Source organism: Amphiura filiformis, unplaced genomic scaffold (genome assembly GCF_039555335.1).
Source record: "Amphiura filiformis unplaced genomic scaffold, Afil_fr2py scaffold_87, whole genome shotgun sequence".
Classification (NCBI taxonomy): Eukaryota; Metazoa; Echinodermata; class Ophiuroidea; order Amphilepidida; family Amphiuridae; genus Amphiura; species Amphiura filiformis.
Genome location: NW_027305551.1, coordinates 292,545 through 304,546, shown reverse-complemented (window position 1 = coordinate 304,546; position 12,002 = coordinate 292,545). Strand labels below are relative to the sequence as shown.

Genomic DNA, 12,002 nt, shown 5'->3' with positions numbered 1-12,002 from the left:
GTGAATTCTAAATTGAATAGCCCATTTGCGCCACAGAGTTGAAATCTTGGTTTAATTTGATTTAACTGTTGTCTACTTTACCCATGTATTTTTGTGGAGCGTAAAGGCTATATAGTCCAACATATTTGCGAGCGAATTTTTGCAGAAAACAATAGCTACTGCAACAGATGTCAGCGGGAAATTCTTCGGTGCATCTGTCGCAACAAAAATCACCCGCAAAACGTCGGAATATAAAAGACTGGTCTTATCACACTGGGCAATGCTATAATTTAAGCATACAACAGTGGGTGTAGTGTATGGATATCAATTGGAATAGTCTCGGTTACCTGTACAAGAACTTAGGGGACTGATCCTGGCTGTGATGGTTAATTGTGGCATGTATAGATGTTGTTAAATGGTTAATATGTTGTGTCTTGGGCCACAGTGGTCAGCACAATTATGTGGGATGAGACTGGGTAGAGCACTACAAATCACTTTGCCTTTTCTTTTTAATGCGTTCAAATTCTGTGACAGGGTTATCCATGTGATATTCATTGTAAATAAATGTTTTTCGATGTGATGAGGACCTATTACAGAGATAAGCAAGAGCCCAGACTCTAAATAGCCAAGTGCTTCACACTATGATAAGGCTACCATATTGGATTGTTACTGTGGGTACCAAAACGGTGTACTTGCATTTATTGGCAAGATTGTGTATGCAAAACTGTGTACCTCTGATTACCTCACCATGCACCTGGTAAACTTTGATTTAAAGTGCATACATGTTTGCTTTCTGCATGTAATGCATGTGCTCATCAATGGGTTATTCCAGTTGAAATCCATACACCCCCTATAGAAGACATAACCTTAATCTCCCACACAGGGGGGGGGTAAGAATTCCAAATAGAGCCAATTGAAATTCACACTCCCTGTGTGGAAGATTCAGGTCATGTCTTTTCAACTGGAATAGCCCCTATTATTGATGCAAGAAAATGTTCAATGGGATCTTGACATGAATTGTAACTGTAAATATTAACAAAGATGAGTCATTTGTTTTTGCACATGTAATAAATTGTAAATAATGTTCAATAATTTTCTTTTTTCTTCAAGGGAGGGAGAGACCAATACGGCAGAAGTCATCAATTCATGTGTTTTTATTAGTACGATGATGATGTAAATTTATTTTGAATTCATAATATTTTCATATTTCCCCAATTTAAAAAAAAAATGTACATTTTCCCAACCTGTATGTTCATGTAGAATACTAGATGTAATGGAGTATTCCCTGGGAATATTCAGCTGTTGTGTTGAATAGGGATTTATTTCAAAAATACACCTGCCTTCTAAGGAATGGAGTTAGGGGGGGGGGAGAGATTTTGTCAGTAATAAGTAAACTGCTTGTGTGGAGCAGTACTAGAGCTTTGTTTAGCAGAGTAAATGGCACTATATTAAGCCTGTGGTCTGTTGAGTTGTGTGATTACCATAGACCAATAAAGATACAGACAATTTACCAACAGGCTAAGTCCATCATCATTTTGTTAATGAGGGCCAATCTTTCCATGAAGCGTGTGCACGAAAATGCTCCCCCCCCCCCCAATCTGTGCCTGTTACCGCATATTTTTTCCGGTCTCAATATCTTGTGTTTAAATATATAGGCACCATAGAGCTGTAATTTAAACCTTAAATACATGATAGGCTCAGATGGTGTGCGCGATTTGTAAGACACCCACGATAGAAAGATCGGCCATATGAATTGCATTCAAAGCACTGGGACTTTGCATGTTGGTGAATGGTCTGTAGTTTATTATTCTATGGTGATTACATTACCACTGAATATTAATTGCTGAAACATGCGGTGTGATCAAGACCCAAATCAAATTCCACACTGTTACATTTCTAATATATTTAAGTAATGTTACAGCTCTTCAATTCAACTGAAAGTCCTGCATTATTATCACCCTTTTGTTAGAGAGTAATTCAAAGTTTAGTCATCAGAAACCAAAGGGATTACCTAAGATATTCTGACCTATATTTATGCAAACTTGAATCTTATTTTTTTTTATTGCATCACACATGCTCATTGATGTTTTATTTTCAACATATACATACATGAGATAAAGGAGGACAGTTTAGTGTTGTACCCGAACTTCTATTCACCACCTGCAATATATGGAGATTTAACCGGTATTTCATCCCTCATGATTTGACAGCCAAAAAGCCCTGTCTGTGTGCATATGAAGCGGGCAAGCTTGCTTGAGACATTTTGGTTTACAAAATCTAAACACCATTTGTCATTCCTGATAATATTTTGCCAGATCAATAAGAAAAATGTGGGCTTTCTAAGGATCCCAAAATCTCCATTTTGACGGAGAAAAAGTGGGCATGGGGTTGTTATCAGACCATCTTGATTTAAATACTTTTATATTATTTAACCATATTTGGTAAATGGAGGAGGAAAAAGTTCCACTTCTGTTTCTGTAGTGTAATACAGTACAGCAGATGTACTGTTTTTAAGGAAGATTTTTATTTATTATTTAGCAAAAATAATATAGATGCTTCAACATGGTATGTTTGGACTACATCAGAATAACATTAAATGGGTCAAACGTTTAAAGATAAAAATTTGCTATTTTTTTGTAGCAATTTAAGATTAGAACTAAGAGCATTTATTTGTTCTGTATGAAAATGTTTACTCTGCAATTATTGAATGATTTGCATTTGTTTAAATAAATTAACATGAATTCAACAAAAGTATGATGTATGCTGTGTTAATTTGTTGGTTTGTAGTAATTATAAGAGCAAGGCCTATAATTGTAGACCAATTTAAGACTATTTTGCGTATGATGTCCTGTCAACCAGACCAAAAATGCTGTACTACAGAGGTCAGCAACCAATCATGCCGCGCCTTTGCCCTGACATTGGACGCAAACTAGTCTTTAATTCCGTCTTCAATTATAATGTGCTATTGCTGTTGAAATCCATACTCCCCCTATGGAAGACATGACCTTAATCTTCCACACAGAGAGTGTTAATAGGATTATCTGAATGGTGATTCCATTTGAAATTCACACCCCTATGTGGGAGATTAAGGTCATGTCTTCCATTGGGAGTGTATGGATTTCAACTGGAATAACCCAATGGATAGGGTACTCAGTTTTGGTGTGTGTGGTCTCGGGTTCAATTTCAGATAGTGGCAATTAGTACCTTGAAATTACAAGCTTGAAATTCAGACTTCTGCTTTTGTGTTTAGGTCAATGTATGGAAACTTAGAATTGTAAATTTGAAAAGAGGAGAAACAGTTCAAAATAGGCAAAGCACGAAAATTAATCGAGCAAAAATTTCCCACTTTTACAGTACTACATGTACATAGTCATTGGGATATTCTAGTTGAAATCCATACATCGTCCAGTTCCACACAGGGAGTGCGAGTTGAATTTCAAACAAGGTTACCTGAATGGGCGACTCCGCTTGAAACCTACACCCCTTATGTGGGAGGTTAAGGTCTTGTCTTCCATATGGAGTATATGGATTTCAACTGGAATAACCAAATTTGCGGCACCATGTATTTTCCAAAGTGAAATTATTTACGAAGGGACATGCAACAATATAAAGTATAATTTGTTTGACAAAAAGAGAAAGAAATGCAGATTAATTTTTAACAGTCGGATTGAGAGTTAATTGCTTAATATCTGCATTATTCATGTTGGAAATAAAAATGAAGAAAAAGTGCCCCTTGGTGTACTGGCTATTGCCCTAAACCAGGGGCCATTTTGCATGATCCCAGGAACAGTCTTGTAATATAATATGCAATGTATATCACCAAAGGTCTCTCAACCAATAGGACCAGGGGCCAGTTTGAACAAAAGGTGGCCCCAAGTCATGGGTATTTACATAAGAACCAGGGGCCATAAAGTAGGTATGCTAGGTGAATTCAAATTTGCATCATTTTATATATCAAATTAAAGCCCTTGAGAAAACAAAGCCAAAACTGAAAACCTTTTTTTCATAGCACTTTCCGTAGCAAAGTTACATCTTGTCAAAGATTGACTTTCATCAAAAAGATTCAGCTAGCAAAATTCCCCAAAAATGGCATTTCGGGGGTGTTTCTAGATCTTAGTCTCAAAGCGAGGGAATTACCGCTGCGCTAACTCGCTATGGAACTGCTATCAAAATCCCTCTAAAATTCCATGTGCGATTGTCTTATCACCATAAAAAATCATATATTTGGGTCAAGTGAAGTATACAAAACATATTTATGTAGGTTTCCTTGACCAGCCTGTTCTTTTAAATTTCTATGTAAAATATGTATTGAGTTCTAGGCGAATTTGGTTGACTAGCAAATGTGTTAACTAAGGTTTGCCTGGCATACATACATAAAGCATTTTTCCTGCCTGTGTTGCAGGAGTATACATACTGGCAGAAAAATACCTTAATGATACTTGTGTATCAGATTCATCAGAATATGAAGACAATGCAGTCAATGCTATCTCTGCCCTTCAAAATAATGACAAATGTAGTCAGACTATTATGCATGATTTCACTGTTTCTCTTTATTATAATTTTTTTTTTATAAACACATAATGTATGAACAGTAATCCAAAAAACACAAGTTCCAAGGATCTACTGTGTCTACCAGAAGAAAAGCACTGGCATTTGTCCAACATGTGCACCTGTTAATTGCAGAAAAAGAATTGGGAGTGGGGTGCCAATGTTTCATAACATGACTCAATCAGGCTATCAGAACCCCACTTCTGCTTTTACACAGTACATGGTCTGTTCCAGTTAAAATCTAAATCCTTATGGAGGACATAACTTGCATTTCCCACACATGAAGGGTAGATTTTAATTGAAATAACCCATTTGAAATTCACACTCCTGTGTGGAAGATTAAGGTTATGTCTTCCATTGGGGTAGTGTTGATTTCAACTACAATAGCCTGTTTCATGCATTCACAAAAAGCGCTAAACTTTTCTGACAAACTGTGGAGCAAAATGGGAAATGTTCCAAATACCAAAGACTGAGAAATTAGTCAAGCTGTTTTTAAAGTTTCAACCATTTATTTGACTCAGCTGCTTAGTGCTAGAAGTGGGTAAGTGTAATAGCTGCCCTGTGAACATTTGGCAATTAACACCCAATATATTGTACTCTTGTACACATGGTAGCTACACATGGCAGCTATTACACTTACCAAGTTCTGACACTGAGCAGTCGTATTCTTTGAGACATGAAATTCAACCAGAGAATGAATAATATTGTCAATTGACACTGGCTATTCCAATTGTATACCTGAGTGGAAGAAGGGCCCAACTCCATTAAAACTGTTTTTGAGATATTAAGAAAAAACTTTATATTTGGAAAAGTTTTATAGACAGAATGTTTTCATCTTCAGGGGACCTTTGATACATGAACATACAATGTTACATACATATGATGTTTCCATGGCAATGGTACAGGTCTTAATACGAGCTGGAGTTGGGCCCTTCTTCCACTAATATACTGCAAGTGCCAGTTCCGTGAGCAGATGTGTTATAAATAGCCACAGAAATTGGAAAATTATCCATTAATTGCACAAGTAGAAGCATGTAATATGTTAGCAAGAAAGTTTATTCTAATGAAAAGCAGATTTCATGGGTGAACAAAATTCATCTTTAATCCAATGTTTGTGGAAGAAGGGCCCAACTCCATGGAGTTGGGCCTTTCTTCCATCAAGACCATGATTAAGTGTACATGGAAGACTATTTGGAGAGTGGATTTTGACTCATCTTTCACACACAAGGAAGAACAGTCTGCTGGCAATAAAATGCTGGGTCAAACTCATTTTTGTAAAAAATTGGAGTTGGGCCCTTCTTCCACTCAGGTATTCAATTGTAATCCACACACAAATCTTCCACACAGGGAGTGTGAATTTCATATGGAATTACCTGAATGGATGACTCCATTTAAAATCTACACCCCCTGTGTGAGAGATTAAATGTGCGTACATATGGATTCTAATACCCCATTACAATCACTCAACATAAAAAATAAATTGACATCCAATTTGGCATTTCAGCCATTTGTTGAATGACTTGAATACTTTCATACCAGCTGCAAAAAATCTTAAAAATATGATTTGGTTTTTAAATAACAATCATTAAAACTGAGGCACTATATTATTTGAGCACAATCATACCTCTTAATTGTTTATGAGAGTTTTTTGAAACTTTATCAGACTAAGTGAACTACCATAGCCCCCCCCCCCCAAATAATAATTTGGGTGCAGGGGCTCAATTACCGTTCGGCCTCAGCTCCCACCAACCAAAAAATTCTAGGTAAAGTAAAAAAAAATCGACCTGATACCGGAAAATGGAAAATTTTTAGCCCGTTTTGCCTCATAACTTGATAGTGAGGGGGAATGACATCCCCCAAAAACAGGTAATCAACAAAATTTGGTTTGGTCAGCCCCACCCCTGTTGAAAATTTTCTAAAGCCACTATCTACCAAAATCCTGGTAAAAGAAGTGCAGTGTTTTTGACATAATCCAAATAGGCTGGGTCTTTTCCATATCGCTTCATCCCTTGTCTTTCCAAGATAGGTACCCCACTGACTCTCGTTAGGAGGAGGTAGACAAATATTGGTGAGATGACGCTGAGATGCTGGTATCCTGACATGACCGAAGAGGATGAAAGGTAGAGACCAGCCCACAGGAGGATCTCACCGAGGTAGTTGGGATGTCTGCTGATACTCCATAGACCTGTGCTGATAAATTTACCCTGTGGATGGATCAAAGTAAAAATAACATGGTGAGGTAAGATAATTACTTTGTAAGTTTTAACAGTCCTTTTGGTTTGCACACACTACTAGTATGTATATTGTGTGACAAAACACTAAGATCATTTGTGGATGTAGCCTTGGTCAGGCTGTTTTTCTCTCTCACTCTCATCTTTAAAAACTTGTTTAGTTACACCATGGTCTATACTAAATGGCTCTACTGCTTGCATGTTGTTTTGGCTTTTTCATAAACCATGGCAAACTTTCGCTGACCAAGACACATGTTTTCACATTTGAGATATAGTAGAAGTACCTGTCTTGTACTGTAGGCCTACAACTAGCTCTATGGCCTTGTTTTGCAAATCTGGTCTACTAAAAAGGTCAATAGCCTTTCTCAACATCTACTACAATTATAATGTGGCATCTGTTAAAGGCATTAATTTTGCCCGCCCCAGGAGCAAACTCGCCATCTAAAATGACGAGCAGATGGGTGGCTAGCTAAGATACTGCCTGAGTGTCTTGGTCAAGCACAGTATATGTGCCATGTACCTTCAAGGAAGAGGCAGTTCCTTTAGAACGATAAGGTCATTTTAGTGTTGCTCCGAACAATTCAATACAAAAGGACGTTGAACCCTATCATTGGGTATATCTCAAAATCCATATTAACGACAATCCACTCATTTAGCTTGATCACATCACATTATACATACCGCATTATCAGGATCAGCCTTGAATACAGTTTTCTGATAATCAGCAACAGCTTCTAGAAGGAACCCTGCTGTCCACAGTCCCCAGCCTGCATAATCTCTAAGGCCTAATGGCTTGTCCCTCTTCTCAGAATTTAAGATCATGGTTGGTAACAGAGTAAGCCATACCCATAGAGCTGAAAATATAAACAAAAGTTGAGTATTAATATACCCATGTGCATTTATTTTTCAGGGAGCATTAGATAACAAGGGGTACTCAGTACATATGACAAGACAGGGATGTGCCGTTAAAACATGGGTCATATTTTCTACCACTTTGGTATACCAATAGAAAATTGGGATGGATGGTGGGTCCATGCACTTTCTGAAAATCTCAGCAACATACCCCTACCCAAACCAAACCACAAGAGATGGGCATACATCAGGCCTAAAAAAATTGTTTGGCGTAACCTGACCTACCCTAAAATCAGGGCCGACCCTAACTTTTATTTCCTTTTTAATAAAATTTAAAAAAATTAAATTAAATAAATTTAAAAAAAAGAAGAAAAAAAGTTTCAAAGCCTTTATTAAACAAAACTTAAAAAGTAAAAAAAAAAAGAATCCTGACCTACCTACACTAATTTTTTTTTATGTTACGCCAATCAAACAATTTTTTTTAGGCCTCACTCTTAAACACAATAAACACTTTTGAACTATTCCAGTTAAAATCTACACACCCCTTCTGGACTATGTGACCTTAATCTTCCACACAGGGAGTGTAAATTTCAAATGGGGTTACCTGGGGTTACCCTTTTAAAATTTATACCCCTCTGTGAGAGATTAAGGCTATGTCTTCCATAGGGGTGTATGGATTTCAACTGGAATAGCCCATTCCAGAAATGCCTTGGCTCATCCAATTAGATAATTGTAGTCAAATTTTAATAACACCTATAAAACAACAGAATTATATTTTTGAAAACTACATGCAAGTCCAATACCTTGTATAGTCCAATAAATAAAGAATGTTTTCGGGTTGCCCTTGACTTTATCAAATCTACTGTCTCCTCCAGCATGTAGGACTCGGGTGAACAGGAATAATCCAAGTCTGGGGAGTAGAAAACAAATAATCATAAACTTTTTTGAAAAAACAACAACCACAACCAAGCAATGCAATTAAAATCAATATTTCTTTCAAGAGGTTTTGAACGATATTTGAAATAACTTCAAATGTAGCTCATTAAAATGTTTTATAGTGGGCCAATTAAACTCCGTTATACACAAGAAAACAAAATTAAAGTAAAGCAACATACTCGTTAACTACAAATTTTCACTAAGACACATACAGAAATGGGAAAATATAATTAGAACTAATTTTAATTAATTCATAATTGTGGTGAGATCAAGCTAGATAAGTCTGAAGTCGGGCATATTCAATTTTCAGTTTTCTACATGAATATAAAACATGTGCAGAGCTACATTTTACAGAAACCCCATTGAAATTGAACATTTATTTGTAAATATGTGTTTCCAAAACAATAGGCAACAAAATACTTTCTTAGTCAGTGGGAGTGGTCTATTTCATAGACACATACTCTGATTGGACAATCACATGATTTTGGGTGTCGTGTATCAGGTTGTAGACGACCCCACCTTATCATCAGTGTTGATAAAGCGCAACACGCTCGTTGAGGTGTCCGTATCTATCACGTTGTATGCGTAGACACAGTGTGGAATACTCGCACGCGCTAGCAGTACGCGTAACAAAAGACGTGAAGTTTTAAACAAGTTTTGTTCGTTTTTCAAAAGGGGAGTTTTTATGATGGTAACTTAATTTTTGCTTTAAAATAGTTTACATAATATTTAACTGACTAAGAATGAGAATAAACGATAGTAATTTTTTTTTACTATGGTCTACCTATGATAGACGACAGGCGGGTCCAATATTTTTATCGTAGTGGATACCGGCCGCCAGCATCCACTACTCAAAATATTTGACCTGCCTGTCGTCTATCACACAGTAGAGGATAGTAAAAACAAAACATCTATTGTTTATATTCTCTCATTATTTCCTTTGTTTGGCTGTATCTGAAAATCAATATTTCCGACTTCCAACTGATTTTGTTGAATAGGAATCAGCCATACTTTACCTTACAGCCCATGTAGCTACCATACCAGTTTGCACTTTTTGTCGAAAATAAAACGTATTGCCCCATCTTAGTGTTTGTATTGCAAGGAATAAGAAAGTACCAGAACCTGAAAAGAGAACATGAAACTTTTATATCATCTGCATCACATACTGTAGTAAGGCTGCCCCCATTGTCATCTAATTGTGCTAAGATGCACTGTAAATTTCACTTTATATTAATTTTGAGGTATTATCACAATTATTACAATTTCATGTTCATTCATAAAAGAAGCATGCTGAAATGTAAAATAACAATATGAAATACACCAATGATAATAAAAATCACACAAGGCAGCCTTTTGAGATACAACAGCATGTGATGCAGACAATTACATGTACACCAGGCACAAAAAGAAACTTGTCAGTTATATTCATCCTTGCTGTTCAATAACTTGATAATTTTGGATTATTCTGAAATATACATTTTGTTAATTGGACTTTTCTTTCTCATTTGACACCCTGTTCGTGAACATTGAGCAAGAATTGACCACGATATGTGCCTCCAAACTTTCAAACCCCAAAATGAAAAGTTGCAATTTTAACGATTCAATTGTGCCTATTACACTGTGTGCTTTATTGATTGGCCCGTGGTGCTTGTGTGCAATACAACGATGCATTCCCATTGAAAATCGTTGAAAATGCAACTTTTGATTTTGGGGTTTGAGGCTTTGGAGGCGCATATCTTGGTCAATTCTTGTTCGTTTTGTACACTCTGCCACCACCGCCAAGAGATTTTGTACAATCTGTGTCCAAACTGCACATGCCTGTGTGTGTGTGTCTGAGGGCTGATCTGAGGGCTGATGACGCACATTCGATGGGTGTACTGAGAACCTATACATGTACACATGAAAATGCAGGGTTTTTGGAGCCCACACTACTGCACTTTTTAATCAATGTTTTCTTTGACTTTATCTTTCAAATACAAATCTAGAACAGTACAATCCTAAAGTACATATTCTAAAGTACAAATTCAAATATTATTTGGCACATTTTCAGTCTTTCATTTATCGCAAAATAACAATAAAAAACATTCTCAATACAATGTAAGTAACACACATACGGAAGTGAAGACAAGATGGCCAATTTTGGCGAAATTTGAACTTGGTGTACCATAGAAAATCCGATATGGTCGACATGGTCATGGAAAATATGTGATGCGATCAAGCAAAATCCGTCGGAACTTAGACATATTGATTTTGAAATATAGGCATACAAAGGAAATCCCGGAAGGAAATATTTCCTTGTGTTTACTTTTGTTTTGGAAACTCTTTAATTGCTCATATCTTCGGAACTGGTTGTTCAATTTGAATGGTGTTTTCTGCAAAATCCTGCCAACCTGCCGGGTCGAGGAACACTGCATTTTTTAATACAACAATGTTCTAGCCTTTGTGTGGAGTGGAGAACGCTAGAGGAATTCAGCTAGTGAGTGGAAGTGTGTTGCTGGGTGATAGGGATTGGTTTTGAGCAAATGAGGTAGTTGAATGCTTTTTGTTGCGTTGGGAAAGCACACTACATGTAAAGTGTTATTCAGATTTCCTTTGACAGCTGAAGCGTGTGCATTGGAGCTTGTGCAAAATAATACGCGCTGGACGGCTAGCAGTATGCTCAATTTGTAAAAGGGAATCTGAATAATACTTTAAAACCTCATTGGTCAAACCATTTGCTCACCGCGTCCGGTCGCCGCAGTGCTCAGCGATGATATATTCAGCTTAAAGCGACTGCCTACTGAAAAGCTCTATCTATAATGTATGAACTAGGCCACATTCTTTAGTATAAAATGGTGCATACCACTCCTAGCTATAGTATTTAATCATTTATATAACAGCCTACTATTACTAAAACTGCCTCACTATGTATTATGTAATGCCTCACTGACTCACCTGCCAAATCATAAAACTTCTCTGTTTTGAGAGCTGCAGCAACAGCAAAACCTGCCCATTGGATACCAACATCCCACAACCCTGAACGAAGTAGGAGTGTGCTAACTGAGTTCCCCATATTCATCTCGTCTGTACTTTGCATGCTACAAATGATAACACAAAATAAATGTTTACACAACACACTCACTGTGCAGTATGCCCTATTTGTTTTGATTTTGTAACAGCTGATCAAGGTCATTCCCGGTTTTGAACTTTGACCCAGAGGAAAATCGTAGTAACATTTTTTTTAAATTTGTATGATTTTGCAGGTTATTTGATATTTCAATATATATTTAACATTATTTCGAATTATTATTTATTACTATTTGTATTTTTTTATTATTTTAATCGATTCTGACTGATTCAATGTTACTCCATGACTTGAAACTCCTTGAACAAGCCTGTCATGGCTGCACCCATGAGGGGGTTTTCCGAAATTCGTCGATGCATGGTCGTGACGTGCGCTCTTTGCTTCCGATTTTG

General features: G+C 36.8%; 1 protein-coding gene across 1 annotated transcript; it reads right to left on the bottom strand.

Annotated features, from left to right (window-relative positions):
• Positions 1 to 5,411: 5,411 nt before the first annotated feature.
• LOC140144849 (uncharacterized) lies at positions 5,412 to 11,692 on the bottom strand. Its single transcript, XM_072166654.1, has 5 exons — positions 11,481 to 11,692; positions 9,563 to 9,668; positions 8,414 to 8,520; positions 7,440 to 7,612; positions 5,412 to 6,731 (listed from the first exon to the last, which is right to left on the bottom strand). The coding sequence occupies exons 1-5, from the start codon at positions 11,620 to 11,622 to the stop codon at positions 6,456 to 6,458; spliced, it is 804 nt and encodes a 267-aa protein (XP_072022755.1). The 5' UTR covers positions 11,623 to 11,692; the 3' UTR covers positions 5,412 to 6,455.
• Positions 11,693 to 12,002: the final 310 nt, after the last annotated feature.

What these genes read in the sequence shown, in the direction of transcription:
- LOC140144849 (XM_072166654.1), bottom strand. Translation starts at nt 11,622, where the DNA reads ATGCAAAGTACAGACGAGATGAATATGGGGAACTCAGTTAGCACACTC. An exon ending in GTAGCTACATGGGCTGTAAG is followed by an intron (nt 8,521 to 9,562) that starts GTAAAGTATGGC and finishes TCTACTCCCCAG; the next exon opens with ACTTGGATTATTCCTGTTCA. An exon ending in AGGCTGATCCTGATAATGCG is followed by an intron (nt 6,732 to 7,439) that starts GTATGTATAATG and finishes ATCCATCCACAG; the next exon opens with GGTAAATTTATCAGCACAGG.